The sequence below is a fragment of the Myotis daubentonii genome, chromosome 6 (assembly GCF_963259705.1).
Source record: "Myotis daubentonii chromosome 6, mMyoDau2.1, whole genome shotgun sequence".
NCBI classification, from domain to species: Eukaryota; Metazoa; Chordata; class Mammalia; order Chiroptera; family Vespertilionidae; genus Myotis; species Myotis daubentonii.
In genome coordinates, this window is record NC_081845.1 from 60,650,608 (window position 1) to 60,676,191 (window position 25,584).

A 25,584-nucleotide genomic window follows, 5' to 3' on the forward strand; every position below is an offset into this window, starting at 1 on the left:
GATCCAGGACACCATTCAGGGCAAACCAGCCAGCCCCCACCCGTGCACCAGGCCTCTATCCTATATAGTAAAAGGGTAATGTGCAAACTGACCCTAAGAGCAGAAAGACTGGGAATGACTGGTCACTGACACACACCACCAGGGGCAGACGCTCAATGCAGGAGCTGCCCTCTGGTGGTCAGTGTGCTCCCACATGGGGAGCTATGATCAGCCACAAGCCAGGCTGATGGCTGCCAGTACAGCGGTGGTGGTGGGAGCCTCTCCTGCCTCCTCAGCAGCACTAAGGATGTCCGACTGCAGCTTAGGTCTGCTCCCTGCTGGCAAGTGGACATCCCCCAAGGGCTGCCAGAGGGATGTCTGATTGCCATCTTAGGCCAAATCCCCCAGGGAGCAGGCCTCAGCCAGCAGGTGGTCATCCCCCGAGGGCTCCCAGACTGCGGGAGGGCACAGGCCGGGCTGAGGGTCGTCCCCCCCACCCATCCGTCCCTGTCCCCCCCCCCCCCCCCCCCCCGCACAAATTTTTGTGCACCGGGCCTCTAGTATATACATATAAAAGCCCAAGCAACTGTTCAAATGGTAGCTATGATGCGCACTGACCACCAGAGGGCAGACACTCAACGCACGGGCATGAAAACATGGAGCCGACTGAGGAATTTCAGGGGAGGGGGGAGGGTGGGAAGAGATTAACCAAAGATCTTATATGCATACTAGAGGCCCAGTTCATGCACCGGTTCATGCACCGATTCATGCACCGGTGGGGTCCCTCAGCCTGGCCTGCAAGGATTGGGCTGTACCAACAGTCCGACATCTACCGAGGGGTCCTGGATTGCGAGAGGGTGCGGGGTGGCTTCATGCACTGGGCTTCTAGTGAAACTCTAGTCTGGGAACTATAATTAATCAATAAGCGTTTAACAATTTTGCTTACTTTTTTTTATAAGTCAGGTAACATTTTCTTTTTAAAGAAATTATTTTAATTTATTTGAGAGAGAGAGAGAGAGAGAGAGAGAGAGAGAGAGAGAGAGAGAGAGAGAAAGAGAGAAAACCAGGGATTAAAACCATAACCTGGGTATGTGCCCTGAATGGGAATTGAACCCACTACTTTTTGTGTAGGGACCATGCTCCAACCATCTAAGCCACATTGGCTAGTGCTTTGTTAGTTTTTAATCTCTATACTGGTGGGTTAGTTTTCTCAATGTAATAAATATTTCCGTAAGTGTCATTGTTCCTACTAAATATTCTTTCAGCAAGATAGTCAATTTGTAGGCACAAATTAATCTTATTCAGCACTTAGAACCATTTCTCTTCCCCACTCATCCTACCACTCCCTCCCCGACAGTTAGCTCAAAGACTCTATGATCTTAAATAATGATTACCAAACATTTTTGAAGGTGTGATGTGTTTTACAATGTTAGACATATGGGAATTTTCTGAGTATATTTTATATGGGTAGGGCAATATTAATTCAAATTGAGAATATTCTACCCATAATTTAAAAGTTAGTCTTTGGTGGCTTAGGTCTTAGTGTGGCCAGGTCAAAATGATATGTCTAATCTGGTAAAAAGACATATTCCCTAATTACATAAACTCAACACATGACAATTTAGATATGTATACAAAACCTAAGATGTATGTCAGCACATTATTTGCCTTATAAAATGGTTCTGTATTTTTTAAAGGTTTATAGTAGGGGTGGGCAAACTTTTTGACTCGAGGGCCACAATGGGTTCTTAAACTGGACCGGAGGGCCGGAACAAAAGCATGGATGGAGTGTTTGTGGAAACTAATATAAATTCAAAGTAAACATCATTACATAAAAGGGTACGGTCTTGTTTTTTTTTTTTTTTAGTTTTATTCATTTCAAACGGGCCGTAGTTTGCCCACGGCTGGTTTATAGTATGATTTTTTAAATATTAAGTTTCTAGAAAATATTTTTTTGGTAATGTATTTATTTTTAATTAAATGTATTGGTGTGACATTGGTCGACAGGATAATACAGGTTTCAGGTGTGGGTTTCTATGTTACAAGATCTGTATATTGCACCATGTATCCACCATCCAAAGTCAAATCTCCCGTCACCATATATTAGGATCCCCTTCTCCCCCTATCTCCTTTCCTCTAGCAACCAACACACAGTTTCTATTCACGAGTGGCAGTTTTATATCCCACATATGAGTGAGATCATATGGTTCTTAGCTTATTCTGACTGACTTATGTCACTTAACATTATATTCTAGAAAACATTTTAAATATGATTCAGCTTACTAGAATCTTATGTATTTTCGGGTGCATTTGTTAAATAAGAAAAATTTACTAATTCTTTATGTTCAAATTAATTTGTGCTTTACTGTCCTTTTAGAGCAATTAAATAAATTTCTAGAGGATTATATTAAGACAGAATATCACCTTAGGCAGAATGTATTATTAATGGGAAAAACTGCTGATTTTGGTTCAAATATTTTGTACTTTCATATAATGGCTATTTTATATTTAGCAATATATCTTCTTCCTCTTTAAAGAAGTAATATACTAAGGGTGGGAATAATCAGATCATTTGTTTAGATTTTTCAGTTATACTAAATAAAGATTAAAGAGAAACAACATGCTTGGATAGTTTTTAATTCTCTACCATTTGGACAAAATAATACCAGACAGGAATAAGCCATTTCTATAATAATAATTATAATACATAAAAATTTGTAATTTTAAGCTTCCAAAAGCATCTATTTTTTTAAAAAGCTTAAATTTTAACAAATGCCCAAGAGGTAAAAAATGATTTGCTTTGTCAACTATGGAATTTGATAACCAATCTAGAAGGGAAGTGATAAGTCTTCTAAAAACAACAAATATGCGATGGGGGGCAAAAGTGTAGGTTTACAGTTGTGAGTACGTGAAGCACCATTTATTCTTGTATTAGTCATATGTTTTATATATGAACCTGCTTTTGCTGTATCATGTATGTTATTTATCCAAGAGATTGCTCTGAATCCAATATTAAAAATAAATATTGTATGCTTGGATACATTTAATAATTTAGATATATTTAATTATTAAATACATTGAATAATTTTTATATAAAAAAGGCCTGTATTTTTGCAACTAATATAAGTCAAGTTTTTATTTAAATATTCTGCTTTGATTGGTAATATTAGATAATACTGATAATTTTCTATAAACATAAAACGTTATTTTATAAAATTGCACAATAAAATATATATTCAATATCTCACAGGAAGGTGAAGTTGTTGCTGTTAGTGGTGGAACCTCTGAAGAAGAGGAGAGAGCATGGCACAGTGATGGCAGTTCTAGGTAATTTAATGAATTTTTATTTCTCCCAATGTAATTAATATAAACTCTTTAGAAAGCTGAATATTCTTTTGTATCAGTCTCTTTGATTTCAGAGTTGCTCCTTTTTCAGAGATATTTTGTAGTCATCCAAAGTTTAGATTTTCTTTGTAACATGTTTTCTCGACTAGAAAAAAATTTGGTTATTGCAGCTAGATCTACAGAGATGCTTTATCTTCCCAGGTGATGTTTTATTATTGAATGTTATTATTTTAACACTGAACCACAAATTAGTTTCATTACGGGTTTTGAGAACTATTTGAGCATTAAATTATGAAAGTAATCAGATCTTATAGAATTAACTATCTTATATAGTAGAATTTGTTGAATGCTGTTAATAATTTTTTTCCAGTAGTGAGAGTAAGTTTTTCTTTTTCCTGTTACCACCACCTCATTTGGTCATGTAAGTGAGGATTCTTTCAACTTCTTATGGTAGTAATTCACATTATTACAGGGCTGATATTCTTGTCTGACTTTGTAAGATCTTAGTAACAAGAAGGAGTGTAGCCTCTGGAGATGATAATTATGTTTAGCTCCTCACACTTACTCCTTAGCAGCAATAGCTTTTAATATACAATTGTCAGAGTAACCATGAGGATGAAGGCTCTAAGAATTCCATATGTCAATGTTGGAATCAAGGGCTTTCCTATGTCCACAACAGAAATGATAGGCAAGTGCTCATGGTTATATCTGGTAGGTTCCTGCATTTGAAACAAGGCAGTGAAACAAATATTTTCTTGTGGGCAATTTTATAAAGAACATGGGCTTTCAGTTTTATAGTTAGGTCTATGCTGGCAGCAGAAGATTTTCCATAAGAGCTGAGTGCTTCAGATAGTAGCAACTGTCAGTATTTGGCAGTTGCCATTTGCAGGGACTGTGGCTGCAACAAGTATAAATAAATGCTTATAAGTTGAGAACAGTCTATTCTTGTATAGATATTTGCTCTACAAATGCATTCCCATGCATCTAGAATAGTGTCTGAAATTTTTTAAGTTCTCTAGAATCAATTTTAAAATGAAGTCTGAAATCATACTAGAAAGCCAGTTAATGATTTAAATTTTATCTGTGGTGATAATTCTTGGGGAGGTATAGGTAAATGCTTATAAAGGACATTGAGCCAAGGGGAGGAGAGGTGGTGGGAGTGGAATAAAATTTCAGAAAAATCTGTCCTTTCAAGATTTACCAGGAATATTTTTAAAAGAGTGAGGTCATATATCACTAAATTTAGGCAAATAATTATTGATTTTAACATAGTATAACTTAGATTTAAGGCATTTATATTTGTAAAACTGTATAAAATCAAGTAATGTTCTCATATACTAAAATTGAAACAGAAGAGAACATAACTGGATTCTGTATTTTGCAACAACATTAGTTAAGCATAACTTTTAAGTCTGTTAAAGGTAAACTGAAAAGAAATGGCAAACATGAATTGTAGTGATACATAAAATAATAGGGTAAGGGTTGAAGTTTTTTGAATCATGGCATGCTTCAAAGCATAAGATATATCTAAGATATATGTAAATGCTCAGTATAGTTTACAATCACAACCTTTTCACTGAACAAAAATACTTCTGATCTTGCCATGAGGGCATCAGTGTTCAACATAGGAAATTCCCCTGGCAAGAGCTCTCACGTCTCAAAAAAAGTAATCCCTGTGCCTCCTCCTCCTCAGTGTTGATACTTCCTGTGCTGTCCAGGGCTATCTTTCTACTGTTACTAGAATTGAATTGAGGAAGGTGATTCTGCTGCTTGTTTTTGCATGCCCCACAGTATTTTGAACATATGAAGCACTATTAAATTAATTTGCCTAAAATCATAGAAGGCACTTAAATTCATTGTTTCAATTAAAGCTGTGGCCCTGCCTTAGCCAGTTTGGCTCTGTGGACAGAGTGTTGGCCTGTGGACCAAAGGGTCCCAGGTTTGATTCTGGTCAGGGGCACATACCTAGGTTGCAGGCTCCTCCCCGGCCTGGGCTTGCACAGGAGGCAACCAATCGATGTGTTTCTCTCACATAAATCTGTGTCTCTGTCTTTCCCTCTGTCTTCTAGTCTCCTTAAAAATCAATGGAGCCCTGTCTGGTTTGGCTCAGTGGATAGAGTGTCTGCCTGTGGACTGAAGGGTCCCAGGTTCGATTCCGGTCAAGGGCATGTACCTTGGTTGCGGGTGTATCCCCAGTGGGGAGTGTGCAGAAGGCAGCTGATTGATGTTTCTCTCATCGATGTTTCTAATTCTCTATCCCTCTCCCTTCCTCTCTGTAAAAAGTCAATAAAATATATTTTTTTTAAAAATCAGTGGAAAAATATCCTCAAGTGAGGATTAACGACGACAACAAAAAGCTGTGGGCTTATTTATCTTAATTGTTTTTTATATATTTAAGTAAGTTAAGCCTATAGAATTTTAAGAAACTGTTTAGAAGATAATGAGTTGAAAGTTAAGGAAATACTTTAGTTCATTAATATGTACTATTTTGTCATTTATCTTTATTATACTTTTTTTGCATTTTAATAAAACAGTCTTAATATGTATTTTGTCTCTGTGTGTTTTAAATAATTTTTTTTCTTTTCTAGTGACTACTCCAGTGATTATTCTGACTGGACAGCAGATGCAGGAATTAATTTGCAGCCACCAAAGAAAATTCCTAAGCATAAAACCAAGAAAGCAGAAAGCAGTTCAGATGAAGAAGAAGAATCTGAAAAACAGAAACAAAAGCAGATTAAAAAGGAAAGGAAAAAAATACATGAAGAAAAAGATGGACCAATATCACCAAAGAAAAAGAATTCCAAAGAAAGAAGACAAAAGGTTAATTTATATATAAACTAATGTTTTCTATGAAAACAAAGCACACATTTTAAAAGTGCAGTTTATGAACATTAACATTGTTGAGCTGTATCAGCAAGCAGTAATAGAAAAAATTTAGAAGTATACAGTAGTAAAACAGAGTACAGCAGGTCCTTGAATAAGGTTTCAATTAATATCCATTTGATGTAATGGTATGAGATGCTATAGGAACTTAACTCTTGTTTATATTAATTAGCCTCTTATAAATTCGTTTTATTATATGTCATTTCGACTTTGTAAGTCAGAGATCCCATTAACAACCGTGAGTACTTAATTATATATGAAAATATATTTAGTTTATTCAGGTTTAGATATTTACCTTATGAGAGTGTTTTCTTGTAGAATTAATTACTTTCCAAATATTGAACATTTAGTCTATAACAAAAGCAGATTTTTCTTGACAATCCCATGGGATTTGTTTATGTATGTTTTTTAAAATCTACAGTTTATTAGTCCTTTAATTGCCATTACCTTTTAACCATCCTTATTTTTATTTCTGAAAATAAACAGGAAACATAGGGAGAACATCACCTGGAATAAGAATGGCAAAATTTGGCCTTTGGGGATCAGCCCAAATCTGGCAGGCCTCTAATCCTATCTAATAAAGAGGGAATATGCTAATTGACCCTCATGCCATCGCAAAGAGGGCGTCACGCACAGCCAATAACGAATGAATATGCTAATTGACTGTCATGCCCTCAAAGATGGCGACACCCACAGCCACAAGATGGCAGCGCCCAGTCCCCTCAGCCCCGCTGGGCCAGCAGGCGTGCGGCAAGGCCAGGCCCACCTCCAGGCAGGGCTGACCCGAGGCACAGTCAAGCCTCAGATGGCGGCTGCCCAGCTGCCCAGGGCTGCCTGAGGCTCAGGTAACCAGGGCCAGCCAAGGCTTATGCTGCCACCACTCGCAGCAGCAGAAGTGTGATGGGGGCATCTCATTCCCCTGATCGCCGGTGAGGGCTCCTGGACTGTGAGAGGGGGAAGGCCGGGCTGACAGACCACACCCCCCTCCAGTGCATGAATTTTCACTCATCGGGCCTCTAGTATAAATATAAAGGCTATAACAAGCCTTTACTAATTTATATAGTATGTGAGCTATAATCACATGGTCCTTAGTCTGTCATTTGTAGAATTAAATACTAGGGTCTTTTAGGGTCTTTATCCCCAAAGACCTTTGAACGTTTTTAAGTAATTCTTTAAATTTGTCTAAAGTGTTTATTTTATACTAGACACCTGGTGTATGAAATTCATGCACTCGGGAGGGGGGGGGGGTCCTCAACCCAGCCTGCACCCTCTCGCAGTCTGTGAGCCCTCGGGGGATGTCTGAGTAACAGCTCAGGCCCGCTCCCCGTGGCAGTCAGACATCCTTAGTGCTGCCCTGGAGGCAGGAGAGGCTCCCTCCACCACCACTGAGCTTGCCAGCCATGATTTGGCTTCTGGCTAAGCGGCACTCCCCCTGTGGGGCCATACGTTGACCACCAGCATTGAGCATCTGCCCCCTGGTGGTAAGTGTGTGTCATAGCGACTGATCGTTTTGCTGTTAGGTCGATTTGCATATTAGCCTTTTATTATGTAGGATGTCTCCATTGAGCTCTTGTTTGTTTCAGCTTTATAGTTATGAATTACTTTAATTTGGATTCCACTGCCTGCGATTCTTCTTGTCACCTCCTTTTCTTTTATCTGGGGAAGATTTACCAAAGAGAATACCATTCTTTTGCTCAGTTTTCTTCTTCTCTCTTGTCAGTTATGATAAATGTATATGGACCCATTATTTTATGTGGTAGATTGGTTAAAGAAATCTTATTTAGCCATGTATCTCACTAAAAATATTAACACTTTTTTTTCTAAGTTCAAGACAATTCTGATGCACCTTTGAGTTTTGCACTGTGAGACTATAATTCTTTTGTAGTTTGTGGTCTCCTTTGATTGATAATCATCTACAAACTAATACCTTAGGCTTCTTTATGCAATGCTGCATTTTTATTTGCTATTACTGTTTGGTATATTTTAATTTCACTGTTTTGCTTATACCAGTAGTATTGTAACAGGATCTATCTGCCACTAAATTTATGTGGGACAGATTTAAAATATAGTAAAATTACACCCTAGCTGGTTTGGCTCAGTGGATAGAGCATCAGCCTGCGGACTGAAGGGTCCCAGGTTCAATTCCAGTCAAGGGCACATGCCCAAGTTGCAGGCTCGATCCCCAGTGTGCGGGTGTGCAGGATGCAGCTGATCAATGATTCTCTATCATCATTGATGTTTCTATCTCTCTCTCCCTCTCCCTTCTTCTCTGTAGTCAATAAAAATATATTAAAAAAAATAAAATATAGTAAGTCTAGGATATTGTAGGCAGTTTCCTTTCATTTGGATTTTGTTCACATGGTTTGGTGCTAGCCTACTAGTAGTAGATCCAGCAGTGGGTAGAATTGTCCTTATTCCTTAGTCTTCTTGTTATCTCAACTAATATTTCCCTTTTTATGCATAGAGTTGTAGAACTGGAAAATAAGAGATCATTAAGCTATTGATATTATTGCTTCTATTAAAATATTTTCCATGTGACTAATTCTGTTTCAATTAATTAAGCAAGAAAATCAGTAAGGTAGATATAGAAAATGCTTATAAGAAAGTAGAATTCTCCAAAGATGAACTAAAGAAATCTCAGATGGTATCTGACATATATCCCTTATGGCTTTAGGGGCTCTGGAAACCAGATCAATAAATTTTTATTGTGTGCTTATTATTTATAAAGCAATACAGTGGATAAAAAGATATGCAAGACATAGTTAATATTTATGCTAAAAATAATGTGTGACTAACAAGTTGCTTGAATCCCCTAAGGTAAAAATAGAAGAAATAATCATACGTTTAGTTGCCAGATAATGTTTAAAAATAATAGATCAGAAACCAAATGGGGACATCTTATTTTAGAGTTTTAGATAAGGATTTCAGAAGAAATAAGATTTGAGGTGGGCCTAGAAGAATTTCTATGGGTAGAAAATAAATTAATTACCCATATTTCCAAAATTTAAAAGAAATCTTATCATTAGGCTAGAAATTTTGAGGAATATTCAGTGCATTTTATTCCCTAACTGGTTTTAAATACTAAGTGACAGAAATCTACTTTAACCAAAAATTATAGGTGTTCTAAGAATTATTGGTGAACAAGATTTATTCTTAAAATGATTCTTGGCTATGCAAGAGTCTTACAGTTATAAATATAGTTATTCCTGTTTAATGTCCAATTTATCTAGCTTTATGTAAGAGTGATTAGCTATTGCAATAAACATAGAATTTTCCTTATGGGAAGAAATACTTGTCTAATTTAATTGACAGTCCTTACTGAGGCTGGATTTAACAATTTTTAGATTTTTTTTTTGTATGTGTTTTTCTCTTTATTAAGTCAAAGGACACCTTTTTAAAAATATACTTTAACTTAAAACCTCAATATATAAGACTGATAAAATTTGTGGATCTAACTCTGATGCAGTACATAGTAACAGTGGCTACTCAGAAACCCTGTGGATAAAATTACTGTTCAGGTGTCATCTGACTTAACATAACATTGCAAATCTTAGACATACAAAATATATTGTCAAGTGATTCTCTGCAGCCTGTTGTACTCTGGTCCTCCTCATCTCATTCCAAAACCTTGATGTTATTCATTGTAATTATTGTGGTTCTTTCTTTTAAATAAGTTCAGCACCTAATTGTTTTCACCATTTCTGCTGTCATTCTCACTTGATTTATTGCAGTAGCCTTCCATCATTCTTTCTACTTCTTCCCTTTCCCCCTTAGAGTCTATTCTGTGAAGCAAGTATTGACAAACTTTTTCTGTAGAGTTCCAGCTATTCTGCCATTGTAGCCTGAAAACAGCCATAGACAATACATAAATGAATAAATATGGCTGTGTTCTAATAAAATTTGATTTATAGATAGCAGACTGAGCTTGGACTGTGGGCCATAATTTCAAAATCCCTGCTCTGATGCATCCAGAGTGATCCTTTAAAAATGCAAGTCAGATCCTATCACTCTTCTGACTAAAATTCTCCAGTAGACCCATGTCACCTGCAGTAAAAGCTCATCTTTTTTTCCTTCCTTACTCTCCAGGAAGATGTGGTTAATGAAGAGGAAAATGGATATTGAATAGTAGCTCTTACAGTACTTGTTGCACATAGTGTTCTGTGATACCCCTTTATGACATTGCTTCTTATAGTGAACTTGCATTAACTCAGTAATAACTGTCTTCTTTTTTAAAAAACACAAGAGAATAAAATTTAGAATCTTATGTAAATAAACAAAGAACCAAACAGTTTTAATCAATTGCATGAAGTTTCTCTGCTTATAAATACTAGGTTTCAAAGTCCATTTTTTCTAAGTCTAGTGTAACAACATTCAGACCATGATGGCCACTTGTCGGTGAGCAGCAAAGTTTAAAAGGCCTAGTTTTATATTTATCACATATTTTATATTTAACATATTTTCTAAGTGATCCTTTCTAACTAGTTGTACTCTAGTCCTCCTCATCACTTAGAAAATTAGTTTTCTCAGAGGCCTACTTTTATATTTTTCCACAAAAATTTAAAAGTAAAGTAATTGGCTTAACAGCATTTTGTTTGGGAAAAATCCGAAGAAGTTTTTTTGTTGTTGTTGTTAGAAGCTAATTGTGAGCCAAGAGTGAGAAATGCTATTTTAAAAAGGGAAGAGGAGTATTCTTGGGCTATAGAGAAGTATAATGCCCAGCCATGGAAATAATTAGACTTCTGTGTTTTACATGAGTTAGCCCATATGAGAATATCTTAGTTGTTATGAACACATTGTGACTAGGATTTAAAAAACAAACCATCAAATATGCTTTGCTTTGCTACATGCAAAGTTTATAAAACTGGTGGAACTTTGAGAGAAAGGGAGACTACACAGAGCTTATACTCTGATGTTTATGGGAATATCTTGTCACTTAGTTTTGTTGTGAATGTTGTCTGTAGGTTTTGGATTATCTAGTTTTTTGCGTGTTTTTTTTTTTGTATGTATGCGCAGTAATTCGGCCACTACTGCCATCTTTCCAGAATAGCTTTTTAATACCTAAAAAATATACATTGTTGTACAATGATTTCCTTTATTTGTTTAAATAACTTTATAGTTATTTTAAAACACAGATTATAAGTGAATGCTTTTATGATAATACTACTTTAAATGTTCTAAACCTAGAGATTGGCAGTAGGAGAACTAACGGAAAATGGATTGACATTAGAAGAATGGTTGCCTTCAACATGGATTACAGATACTCTTCCCCGAAGATGTCCATTTGTACCACAGATGGGGGATGAGGTACGTTTAAACTTTTAAAACATCCTTTATTTGTTTTTTCAAGTTACTTTTAACATTGTTATAACTCTAGAAACAGAACTCTGGAAGATTGCAGTTGTTTCTTAAAGTATCGCATTCTAGGTGTTTGTAGCTATGTTTGGAAAAAGTGAAGTCAGGAGAAAAGTGCTAATGATCATCTTTTTTGAGATTTCTATAAATACTGTAAATCAAAATAATTTTCAAAATGGAAATTTTAATGACATTTTAAAAACTATCATTTATTTTTAATAATAGAGTTTTGTTGCCAGTTTTCTTTTTAAAATTAAAATACATTAATTTTTCATTTTAGACTTCAGTATTTTCTTTTAATTTCATTCATAAGTTTTATGTAAATGCTTACAATGTTCATAATTTGTCTCTTAGATCTTTAAAAAGTTCTATTATTTTAGAATAAGAAATATTTCATTTTTAAGAAAATGTGATTGGCCATCATTTGATTTTACACTTTGGACTACGAAATGAAAAATGTATGATCTTAAATCAAAGTTTCTCATTCAGGGATTCATGTCTTCTTGCATAATGTTAAGAGATAGGATTATCTGGTGTCCAGTAGATGAACAGTAAGAAGTCAGGAATTAAAATGGCTTCTTTAGCAAAGCATACTAATTAGCTATAGAAAGTGGCAGGTGGCAGTTGTTAGTAGAAGAAGGAACTCAAAAACTTTATATTGCAAGAATAACTCTAATGAACAGTCTAAAATAATTCATGTAGAGATTCTATTTGTCAAAGAAGTTTTGAAGAGTACAGAACATTATCACATTGTTGTAATTTAGTACAATGATAGATCCTAACAGATCCTGCCACATCAAGAAAATGCTTGATTATATTATATTTAACATACTGTTTCAAGATGGTCAGAAAGTTCATAATTGTTTGTTGAATAATTTCCTATCAAAATGTCCAAGTTGTCTTTTTAGTTGTTGGTGCTTAAATAGGTAATTTCTCATTATTCAGCACCATTCATTCCTTCATATTAGATTTCACACAACTGAATAATGATATTAATGGATAGAATGAAAGTATGTAGAATAATGAATGTCTGAAAATATTACTAAGAACTTAATAACATTTTTTAAAATTTTAATACCTTTTTTTTTTTAATAAGCTCTATTTTTTTATTAGTGGGAAGAATTTTTGGTATCCAATTACTGTGTTCAAGTATCAGTTCTATAGGATAGTAGTCAGGAGTTACTTAAATTTGACCTTTATAGCATAAGGATAAATGGATGTCTTGCTGTTTTTATAAGGATAAAATATATGTGACAATACATTTTTCACTTTCAAGTTCTGCATATGTATAAACGACTGCTGCAAAAGTAAGGGAACAATAAACCTAATCATGATCCATCATCATAGCTTTTTTATGCAACAAGATTAACTTATTTTGGATAAAAAAATAAAACGGTGAAACAAAAAACACTAAAAAATGACTACTCTTCTTAGTCTATAACAAAATTAATGTTATTTTGAACACTTTAGTTATGATTGACATTATAAAACATATGGCACAGAGGTTACACAACACATTAAGGATTTCTGCTGCAGACTCAGCTGCTTAAGAGCCAGGTGAATCACAGCACATGACACAGCCACTGAATGAACTCTATCCTCGGACTACTTGAAAATATTATTGAAGTATATACAATAAATTGTGTTCATTTATTATCTTTATTATTAAGTAGAGGCTCGGTGCATGGATTCGTGCACCGTTGGGGTTCCTCGGCCTGGCCTGCAGGGATCAGGCTGAAACCAGCTCTCCAACATCCCCTGAGGGGTCCCGGATTGCGAGAGGGCGGTTCTCAGGTGACACACCTCCTCTGGTTCCGGGTGTGTCACCCGAGAACTGTAGCTGCTAAGTCACTGCAGCTCAGCAGTTCCTGCGTTGAGCGTCTTCCATCTTGTGGTCATAGCTACTGGTCTAACAGTTGGATACTCACTTAGGCTTTCATATATATATAGACTAGAGGCCCGGTGCATTAAATTCATGCACAGGTAGGGTCCCTAGGCCTGGCCGGTGATGAAGGCTTACGAGGTTCCATGCCTCTTCCTTACCTCGCTGTCTGCACACCACCACTGCACAGTTCCCCACCTCTTCCTTCCCTTGCTACCCGTGCACCGCTACCATGTAGTTCCCGCCGCTGCCTCCTTCCCTCGCTCCCTCAGCACCCTGCTGCCACTGCTGGTTGCCCACCATGTTCCGCACTGCTCCCTTGTGGTCAGCGCATGCCATAGGAAGCGATTGAACTCACAGTCGAGCTCTCAAGAAGACATTTTGCATATTATCCTTTAATATATATAGGTATTTAGTTCAAAAAAAGAAACAAAAACTTGAGGAAAAGAAGGGGGAAAATAAAATATTAGAATAACTTTAAAGGACATTAAATTCTTGCATATTGAGTTAAAGGAAACACATTCAAGTTTTAAAATTGTGACTTTATTTACTTCTCAGGTTTATTATTTCCGACAAGGACATGAAGCATATGTTGAAATGGCCCGGAAAAATAAAATTTATAGTATCAATCCCAAAAAACAACCATGGCATAAAATGGAACTACGGGTATGATATTCATTACTATTTAATAGCCCCAAATTACGTATTTATGGAATATGGAGAAAATGATATTGTTAATAGTTTTACTATAAGAAACTATCATGAAGATACCTTTCTTAACTGAAGCAATCTGGGGAGTAGAGGGTGTTTAACGTTCTAAGAAACACAAGATTGACTAAATTTGTATACTCTGATAGTTTATAAACTGCGTACAAAGTATAATTATAGTGAAAACTAGACAACACTAATGTCTAAGGTAAAAATTCATGTTTGTAAATTTGTTAAGTATTTCTAGATTTATCAGCAGTACTTCAGAACTACTAGTTCTAAGCCTCTAAGTGTTGGAAAACTCTTATTTCATTCAAAGGTTTCATTCTAGTTTTTCTTTACTGTTTAAAATTTAAATATAAGTCCTTGGGTTATGTCGGAGATCCATGCCTATGGCGCGACGTAATGCAATTTTTGCTGTAAGTCGGAATCCACCTACATAAGCTCCTATGTCACTCACATGGAGCACATACACAGCAGTAATGAAGTGAAACAGTAAAAAAAAATTTAAAAGAAAAATAATTCCTGACGTTTACTTGTGGTAAGTAAATAATAAAAAACATAAAGCACATAGGTTCATACGTCGAAATGACGGAACTTTTTTTATATATAAATAATGGGAGATGGCGACATAACCATGAAATGACGTACGTCGAGTCCGATGTAACCTGAGGACTATCTGTATGTACCTCAATGAATTTACTTATGTACACACACACACACTCTAGAGGCTGGTGCACGACATTCGTGCACTGGGGGTTGTGGGGGTCCCTCAACCTGACCTGCACCCTCTCCAATCTGGGAGCCCTCAGGGGAGCCCTCTCCAATCCACGAGTTTCTGTCTTTGCAATCATATGAGTGAATTGTCTGAGACCCCAACTCAGTTTGGTTTGTTGCTCACAGAATAATAGATGCTTTTTTTTTCTTTGCTTCATTGGTGGAGAGTTCGTGGAAGTTTTAGGATATCTTCCCTCTAATTTTTCCTAGACACTCTGATTTTACTTAAGTCTCTCACCTTTGCTTTCCCTCTATCCCCTGCTGCAACAGTAACTTGCTCCAGGCTCACTTTGCTCTAGAGCAGCAGCTTTCAACCTGTGGGTTGCGACCCCTTTGGGGGTCGAACGACCCTTTCACAGGGGTCGCCTAAGACCATTGGAAAACACATAGGTAATTATATACTGTTTTTGTGATTAATCACTATGCTTTAATTATGTTCAATTTGTAACAATGAAAATACATCCTGCATATCAGATATTTATATTACAATTCATAACAGTAGTAAAATTACAGTTATGAAGTAGCAACGAAAATCATTTTATGGTTGGGGGTCACCACAACATGAGGAACTGTATTAAAAAGTCGCGGCATTAGGAAGGTTGAGAACCACTGCTCTAGTGTCTAGGACAGTGGTCGGCAAACTGCGGCTCACGAGCCACGTGTGGCTCTTTGGCCCCTTGAGGGTGGCTCTTCCACAAAATACCATGTGAGGGCGGGCACATACAGTGTGATTGAAACTTCGTGGCCCATGCACAAAAGTCGGTATTTTGTAGAAGAGCCATGCTCAAGGGGCCAAAGAGCCGCATGTAGCTCACGAGCCGCAGTTTGCCGACCACTGGTCTAGGAGATCCGTCTACCACCAGAACTATGATTCCCAACATTCCTGGTGCTCCCTGTGCTCTGGGCTTCCGCTTCTGGTTCTGGGGCTGCCACCAAAACTATTCCAGAATTCCTGGTGCTCCCTGCGATCTTGGTTTTACCCTTCCTACTTTGTCTCCATCCCATGGCCTCCCACTCTGCCACGTCTTCCAAGCCGCCAGCTCTCCCTCTCTGCTCTCTGTCTGGCGGCTTGGGTAGCCAATTTTCCCAAGCCGCTCCATTCTCTGCCGGCTGTCCCACTCTGCTCTTCGCCCTGTGCCTGTGTTTGCAAATTAATCTGCCATCTTTGTTGGGTTAATTTGCAGGCTGGTGAGTGTAGCGGAGGGAGGGATGGTCAATTTACATGTTTCTCTTTTATTATATAGGATACACACACACAGAGTAAATTACCTATATGAAGATTTAAATGAAGATGCTTTTTCAGTTATGTTTAGCAATTCATTTATCTTGTGATGATGGTTTCTTATTTCCTGTATCTTCCTCAGGAACAAGAACTGATGAAAATAGTTGGCATAAAGTATGAAGTGGGCTTGCCTACCCTTTGCTGCCTTAAACTTGCTTTTCTAGATCCAGATACTGGTAAACTGACTGGCGGATCATTTACCATGAAGTAAGGACTGTTGAAAAAGGCAATAGTTTCTTAGTATTGTAAATTGTTTATCAAGATTCAGTTAAATTTGAATGTCTCTTAGATATTTTTAGGTATGTGACCTAATCAGTTTGTTTCTCTTTGTAATTAGATACCATGATATGCCTGACGTAATAGATTTTCTAGTCTTGAGACAACAATTTGATGACGCCAGATATAGGCGGTGGAATATAGGTAGGTAATTTTAGAAACCATAGATGTTTGTTTTTAATCTAATCATTTGATATTTTTCATTATTTAGGAAAAGATAACCACAGAATTTGTCTTGTCATTTCTGGGAATATTAATAGCAAGTACAATATTGTATCACATACTTTTTTAAGTATTTTTTTTTTTATGAATGAAATGCTTTTAATTTAGTTGATGCTGAAATTCTAAGCATTTGTTCCTCTTACATTTGTTAACTTATACGGTTCTTTATAGCTATTCTTTAGCTGTTTTGTTTGTTAACTTAAATCTTTATTCAGAAATATTAATAATTCAAAATTGAAGCAAAAGATGTCTTCAAGGTTCAAAATGTTTAATAATAATTTAGACTGAGATTAAAGCTAAATTGACATTTTTTGTTCGTTTAACTGTTACGTAATTCTTAAACATTAATACTGTTATCAAAACTCAAAAGACATTTTAAAATCCTTAAAAGTTTCTAGGTATTTAAATGCATTAATTTATGTACAAATGGATGTGCTGTTCATTAAAGTATTTCTTTTAAAAATGTCGTGCAGGCCACTCTTTGTCATCTTGGAGTGAAATGTGAATTTATAGATAGCATAATGTGGTTTGAAAAGGCACATTAATTGATATATCAGTCAATCTCTCCTCCAGTGCCATTGCCATGATTTGTCTTTTTTTTGTTTGGGCTTGGTGGACTTGGAAATTTATATGTGTTTTCTAAAAGGAAAAATTAGGAAAATTCAAGTTATCAAAATAACGGTCATGGGAGTTACCAAAAAAATTATGTATCATGTATCATTTCTCTGGAAGTTTTGAAAGGTGTATTCCATAAAATAAGGGAGTAAACCAAGATAGAGAAAGATATGGAATCCCCCCGTCCCACAGGAAACAGGACATTTTTCTATGCATACATACTGTGATAAAGTCAAATTTATAAATTAGGCACAGTAAAGAGATTAACTACAATAAGTAATAACATAGAATAATATAACAATATATTATAATAAAAGTGAAAGTTCTCTCTCTCTCCGTGTGGGATGTCATAAGATTGCTTCTTGCTACTCAGAATGGTGCACAATTTAAAACTTAAAATATTGTTCATTTTTGGAATTTTCTGCTTAATACTTTCAGTCTGTTGTTGACCACAGGTAACTAAAATTGTGGAAAATGAAACTGCATGTTGGGGGGACAGGGCTATACTGTATATGTATCTGTATAACAACTGCTATTTAAAATTATATTAATAGTAATTGCTCTAGCCTTCTTCAGAAATGTTTAATGCTTACTTTGACTAGTGGACTCTATTCCTTGTTTAACTTCATTGTTATCACTGTAGTGTACCATTCATTTGGGTTAGGCATTCATTGTTCAGTTCTATCTCTTTAGAATAATGTCATCAGTCTATGTAGGATCATAAATAGTTAGTAGGTGTACCGGTTAATAATGTGGATTTAACATCATAGATATTTTTACGCTTAACAATGTGGAATTTCATGCCAAATAAAAGCATTTGTGGGAAGTTTTAATTCATAATTTTGAAGAAAAAGTTATCGTGTACTTCAAGAAGCTTATGGTGAACATGCTCCATCTCAAGGTACTTGTGAACGCTTTAAAAGCGATGATTTTGATGTGAAAGACAAAGAATATGCAGGTCAACCAAAAAAGTTTGAAGACCAACAATTACAAGCATTACTGGATGAAGATGTGTGTTAAACTCAAAAACAACTTGCAGAAAGATTAAATGTTGCTCAGCAAACAATTTCCGATCGTTTACAAGCAATGGGAAAGATTTTGAAGGAAATGGTGCCACATCAACAACTGAATGAAAGACAAATGGAAAACCGAAAAGTCATCATTAAAATGTTGCTTCAATGGCGCAAAAGAAAGTCCTTTTGCATCGAATTGTGACTGGCGATGAAAAGTGGATTTATTTTGAGAATCCCAAGTGCACAAAATCATGGGTTGATCCAGGTCAACCATCAACATCGACTGCAAGGCCAAATTGCTTCAGAAAGAAGACAATGCTCTGCGTTTGGTGGGATCAGGAAGGTGTGGTGTATTATGTGCTTCTAAATCCAGATGAAACCGTTAATACTCATCATTACTGACAACAAATAATCAATTCGAACCTCGCTTTGATCATGAAATCACCAGAATGTGTCAGAAGACACAGCAAAGTAATTTTGCTCCATGATGACACACCATCACAAACTTAAAAACCAGTTAAAGACACGTTAAAAGATCTTGCCTGGGAAGTATTAACCCACCCTCTATATTCATCAGACCTTGCTCCTTCAGATTACCACTTGTTCCAATAGATGGCACATGCACTTTCTCAGCAGCACTTCAAAACGTACAAAGAAGTGGAAAATTGGGTCTCTGAATGGTTTACCTCAAAACAAGAAAAGTTCTATTGGGACGTTATCCACAAATTACCTGAAAGATGGGGAAATGTGTAGCTAGTGATGGACATTACTTTGAATAAAGCACTTTTGATGTTTCTCTTGAAATTATCATGTTTTCTTTGATTACAAAATCTGCCATTAGTAACCGGTACACCTATATGAAACTCATCATTATATTTACTGTAAGGTGGTGGTGTCAAGAATGCTGGTTATTATCCTTGGTCAGGTGGCTCAGTTGGTTGGAGCATTGTCCTGTACACCAAAAAAGGAAAAAAAGAGGTTGTGGGTTTGATTACCTATCAGGGCACATACCTAAATTGTGGGCTCGATCTTAGTCAGGGTGCCTATGGGAGGCAATCAGCCAATGTTTCTCTCTCTCTAAAATAATAAAACAAATATATCCTTGGTGAGGTTAAAAGAAAAAAAATGCTGTTTATTAAATTATATAGTTTCTCGCTAAGCTTAGTATCACTCATGCATCTGAGGACCTATTAGAGACTCAAATATAATGATAGCTCATATTTCTGTCTTGACACTGGCTGTTAGAATGCTTGAATGTAAACTTGGATCCCAGTGTATACCCACTCAGAGACTATGTATAACTTAACAACATGTACTCTTGGCTCCAGCTTTTTTTCTTTTTTAATCAATAAATTTCTTTTATCTTCTTTTAAAATTTTTAAATTTATATTTTAAATCCTTTCTGGTAAAAAATGAGAACAAACAAATACTAATTAATTTGTACTAAAGTACTAAGTACTAAAGTAAAGTACTATGAAAGCCAGGGAAGGGGAAAATGTGTCAAAAAAGGAAGAGAGTAGTTTGTAGTTTTCATATGACATAGAGGAAAGCTGAGAAGATAACTTATTAGGTCAGTTTCCCTAATTTGCATTTGGGTAAGGTAGGAAAGGTAAAGAGTGAATCTGTTTTACAAAGATTAGTTGTTTTTGTTTCTTTTTCATTTGTTTTTTTATAGGAAAGGGAGAGTGTATGCATGAGTGTTATAGCTGGGGGTAATTGAGGTGAAGTAAGGTAGTTTGGATTTTTGTTTTTGGTTTTGTTATTTTTAGGCTGGACTCTTGAATGTTGGTTAGAGGAACCTGGCTATAAGAAATAAGAAATTAAAAGATAGAGTATAAATATTTGTTGAGCAGAAATTATGAAACTATACATTTATTTGAATGAAGAATTTTGACATAGTCCTTACGAATTAAAAATTCTAGATTGTTAAAAATGCTTGAGGCAAGAGTGAATTTCTTCTTACCTAATAAAATGTAAGAAATGGTACTGGAAACTGGTAAGTCACACTTCAGGTGTGCTTATTAAATAACTTTTTCCCCAGTATTGCTGATTTATTTACTTATTTTGAAGTTTGTATGTCACTTTTTATATAACTTCTGAAATTATACAGGCAGTTTATCTCAAGGGTATACTTTTGGATAAAGGAGCAACGATAGCAGTTTTACATTTCAGAGTAATGAGATGGCTTTTATTCTTGTCCAGGTGACCGTTTCAGATCAGTCATAGATGATGCCTGGTGGTTTGGAACAATTGAAAGCCAGGAACCTCTTCAACATGAATACCCTGATAGTTTGTTTCAGTGCTATAATGTTTGGTAAGGAAGTGTTTATTGTAATTTAGTGCAGTCTGAGTTGCTTTGAATGTTTTCCCCATCTATCTGTATAAAAGCCTAATATGCTAAGTGCCTGACCGTTCAACCAGTCACTATGTCGCGCACTGACCACTAGGGGGCAGATGCTCCGACCAGTAGATTAGCTTGCTGCTGGGTCCGGCTGATCCAGACTGAGTGAGAAGGGCCAGACACGCCCTGTAGCCCTCCCACAGTCCCTCCCCAACTGGCCAATCTCCCAAGGTCCCTCCCCAGCCTCTAAAATATTTCTTCTAATTAATTTCCTTTCATTGTGCATGAATTTATGCACCAGGCCTCTAGTCTATCCATAAAGAGATAGAGATTCTTCTTTTAAACACTGAAGCAATTATTTTTATGACACGACTTTATTTTAAAAATTGAATAACAGTATTTAGGTTTCTTTAATAACAGTATTTTTTTTTTTTACTTTAAGCTGGGATAATGGTGATACAGAAAAGATGAGTCCTTGGGATATGGAACTTATACCTAATAATGGTAAGTGTATGTTAGGCTTTTCAGATATGTATTATGGAATTAATTTCTTAAATAAGATACCTGATTTGCTGATTTGCTGTTGCATAGGGTTGTATTGACCTGGACTTGAAAGGCATAGCAGTGAACAAGGTACACATAATCTTTGCCCACTGGAATTTATAATCTAACAGGGAAGATTGAAGTTAATTAATTGCAGCTAAATATGAAATGTTTTGCAAATTATTATTCACTCCTAAAATGTTATCTTTGTAACTCTAGAATACTTAAGAGTATAACATAATATAAAAAGTTCAGGCTTTTGAGTGAGACAGCATAGACTCATATCCTAGCTCTACCATCTTCTGTCTATTCCATATTGGCAAGTTCCTTAAAGTCTTCAAACCAGACTCTTAAGATTCAGCCTTTCAAATTATGTAAACTAATATCTTCCTTATGGGGCTTCTGTGAGGATTAAAAGACACCATTTGTCTAACAAACTTATTATAGAACCCTGACCCATGTAAGGGCTCATTGAGTAGGTAATTACAATTAACCTATCTGTATAATAGAGGAATATGCAAATTAGCCAGGACGCTGCAACATAACGACTGAACAGCAGGGACCTGAGGCTGCATGGCGCCTGGCAGGGCAAGGGACCTCAGGCCACACCCCCCGCCCCTTGGGGTTTGACAGGGGACCTCAGGCCGTGCCCCTTGCCTGGTGGGGCTTGATGGGAGACCTCAGGCCGTGCCCTCTGCCCCAGCGCTGGTTTGGGAGACTTCAGACCCCGCCCCGGCGCCAGGCCAGGAGACCTGAGGCTGTGTCCCCTGCCCGGAGGGGTTTGATGAGGGTGGGGCCGGCTGGGTCTGGGTCTCCCCCAATGAGGTTGGGGCTGGCCAGGTCTGGGTCTCCTGCGTTTTCGAAGCACATGCAGGTGGTGGACGGGGACTTGACTCTAGGCAGCGCGGCACGCCCCAGACTCTGACAGGAGGGAGATTTTCATATACATATTACTAATTTTCTTTCATTTCTTGACACTTCTATTATAGAGAAAGGGCAAATAACCATATTAAAATATTTCCTCTAATTAATTCCTTTTTAATGTGCATGAATTTTATGCACCAGGCCACCAGTAATCTATACTAATAAAAGAGAAAAATGGTAATTGGCGTATGACGATACCCTTTTCATTGGCTAATCAGGGCTATATGCAAATTAACTGCCAACAAGATGGCGGTTAATTTGCATATGTAGGCACAATACAGGGACACGAAAGGGAAAGCAGGAAGAAGCCCCCTGCCACTGACAGTGATCGGAAACCCAGGGGGGAGCTAAGAGCTGGGGGGCAGGGCAAAGGCGGCCCCAGGGCCCCAGGGCCGCCTTTGCCCTGCCCCCCAGCCATGATTGGAGAATCAGGCGCCTTTGCTGCCCTGGCCAGTGATAGCAGGAAGTAGAGGTGGAGCCAGCGATGGGAGCTGGGCACGGTCAAAGCTGGCAGTCCCAGGAGCTAGGGGTCCCTTGCCTGGGCCTAAAGCGAAGCCCATGATCGCGGGGCCGCTGCAGCTGTGGGTCCCCGCTGCCCGGGCCGGACGCCTCAGCCAGAGGCGTCCTGCAGGGGCAGGAGCGGAGCCCGCGCAATCGCGGCACACCCCCCCTCCCCCACCGGTGCCACTGCAGGTCCCCGCTGCCTGGGCCGGGCGCAAGGGGCCAATCCTGCGATTGGAGGGTGATGGGGGTCAACGCCTGAGGGCTTCCCAGTATGTGAGAGGCGGCAGGCTAGGCTGAGGGACACCTCCCCCCCCCCCCCCACACACACACCCAGTGCACAAATTTCGTGCACCGGGCCCCTAGTAATATGATAACTGTCACCTTATATATGGCCTGACACATAGCCTTGGGATTTGGGAGTTAGCCTTAGGCAGTGAGTATGACAATTTTCTGGATCTGAGAAAAGGCCGGTGTGGCTAAATACTTGAGATTGTATTTTCATTCTACCTCATTACCTATCTTTGTTTCAATTTAAGTAAAAAGCACACATTTTACTGTTTATGCATAAAATGTTTAAAAGGATATATATTCTAGATTATTAATAAGGATCATTTATAAAGGCTAAGGATATGAGGACTTCTATAAATTATGTTTTACATTATGCTATATTCAATTTTTTAAAATACTACTTTTACTATTAGATAAAAGATTTTTTTTAAAAAAAGGAAAAAAAATATGACTTGTGAAATAGTAGAAATAATCATTTATGAATATTCACTAGTTATTGTATTCTAAGAAGTCAGAGAAAAAATATAACTTAGAGAAAGTAAACCCAATATGTTAAACCTTAGAAATGAGAAAATCATGCTAATATTGTCCAAGATTAGTTTTTCTTAGAAATTACCACTTTAAAAATTTAATACCAGAAGTGTATTTTCATCTCACTACTGGTCTAGAGCTGTTTAAAACTTTAAAATATTTTAATCAACTGGTGACCATGTTACATGGCTTATATTCTGATTTTGTTGTTGTTCTTCGTGAAAGTTTAAATTCACATTGCACTATTATGAATATGAAAGAAATGAAGCTGCTAATTAGTGTTGTAATGCCTCAGGTGTTTATTGAAATAAATTGGTGCCATTAAGGTACTATTTGTTTACTGCATAAATATTTCTGTATGTGGAGGGGTACATTTTTGTTGTTTTTTATCTATTTGGATACGCATACATTATGTACCCATAGAGTTTAATTGCATTTTGTGAGGAGGAAAAATTTTGTACACAACTTTCTCTAATTTAGGTCTAGTTCAAAGAAAAAATTACTTGGGAGATTTATAGACTTAGGTCATCAAAAACCCCTAATAATTCTCTAAAAGATTCAGTTAAAGATTCTATTAAAGATTTGGGCATTCATGAAGGAAACCATCATTTATTTAAGAGCAATGATCATAAGAATTATCCATCAGTATTCATAATTTTCTCTGTTCCTACATTTTTGAAAATGTAAGCTTTATTTGAAGTATTCCAAAAAATCCCACTTTAGTTCAGTTTTACCTTATGTATATTTTATCAAAATAAATAAGGAGATTATATTATGAAATAATTGATAACTTTTAAATTTGCCTCATTTTATAGAAATACTTTCTACTTTACCTATAAATGATAATAAAGCAAATTGTGAGGTAAAAATTTGGAGAAGTAATTAAAAAGTTTTAGAAAATTATTTATGCCCTAGCTGGTTTGACTCAGTGGATAGAGCATTGGCCTGCAGACTGAAGGGTCCCGGGTTCGGTTTCGGTCAAGGGCATATGCCCAGATTGTGGGCTTGATCCCCAGTAGGGGGCGTTCAGGAAGCAACCAATCAGTGATTTTCTCTCATAATTGATATTTCTATCTCTCTCCCTCTCCCTTCCTCTCTGAAATCAGTAAAAATATACTTAAAAAATAAAAAATTATTTAAGTTTTATTGACCCTTGGAACATACTTTAATGAAAATAAAGAATATACTTATCAAATCATTATAAAAATTTACTTTAGTTTTATAACAATACCAATTCTATTTTTAAAGATAACCTAAATATTACAAGATTACCACATATTTTCACTAAATTTGTCTTTCTTTCTGTGTATTTTAGCTGTATTTCCTGAAGAACTAGGTACCAGTGTTCCTTTAACTGATGTCGAATGCAGATCATTGATCTATAAACCTCTTGATGGAGAATGGGGTTCCAATCCCAGGGATGAAGAATGTGAAAGAATTGTTGCAGGAATAAACCAATTGATGACACTAGGTAAATGATAATAGTAGCATATCAATGTAGAAAAGCTGGAAGAACGCAAACAGAATAGTCTTTCATAATATTAAGTCAGTGGTTTTCAGACACTTTCACGTGGAAGTTTAAAAAATGAGATCTTACACAGGACTTAGATATCTAAAACAGTTATAAATGGGATTGCTCTAGCTGAATTTAGAGTGAGAACCCCCAGAAATGCCAGGGGTATTTCTGAACAATCTGGTTCAACCAGAACCCAATTTTGAAAACCCTCGACATATTCAGGCTGACATGATGTAGATTGGGAGAGAATGTCTGAAAGCTAAATTATAAATATTTGGATAGCTATATTAGTTCCCTTAACTTTACAATGCATATACATAAGAGAATATTTGTAAGGGGATGGGAGAAGGACATATTAATTGCTTTGCCTCATAAAATAAAAACAATGACCACAAGTTATCTGGAGTAACTCTAAACTAGTATGGTGCTTTGTAGCAACCTCCTTTTTCAGTCTGGAATCAGTTTCAGAGTCTAGGGAGAAATTAACATAAATAAGAAGAGCTAAAGACACTGGAGACACATTGGATAATATTTTCATCTGAAGTGTTTTATAAAATGGCAACACTTCATAAAAATTGTCTCAAAATGACTTAAAATTACTAT

At 36.7% G+C, this 25,584-nt stretch overlaps 1 protein-coding gene across 6 annotated transcripts in view; it reads left to right on the forward strand.

Moving 5' to 3' along the window:
* Positions 1–25,584, forward strand: part of PHIP (pleckstrin homology domain interacting protein) — a 158,021-nt gene that overhangs the window by 102,388 nt on the left and 30,049 nt on the right. For all 6 annotated transcript variants that reach the window (XM_059701139.1, XM_059701137.1, XM_059701135.1 and 3 more), the window contains 9 exons: positions 3,230–3,306; positions 5,913–6,144; positions 11,392–11,511; positions 14,000–14,107; positions 16,291–16,415; positions 16,546–16,628; positions 20,537–20,648; positions 21,118–21,179; positions 24,781–24,936. In XM_059701139.1, coding sequence (XP_059557122.1) covers positions 3,230–3,306; positions 5,913–6,144; positions 11,392–11,511; positions 14,000–14,107; positions 16,291–16,415; positions 16,546–16,628; positions 20,537–20,648; positions 21,118–21,179; positions 24,781–24,936 — 1,075 coding nt within the window. The remainder of the gene's footprint in view (positions 1–3,229; positions 3,307–5,912; positions 6,145–11,391; positions 11,512–13,999; positions 14,108–16,290; positions 16,416–16,545; positions 16,629–20,536; positions 20,649–21,117; positions 21,180–24,780; positions 24,937–25,584) is intronic.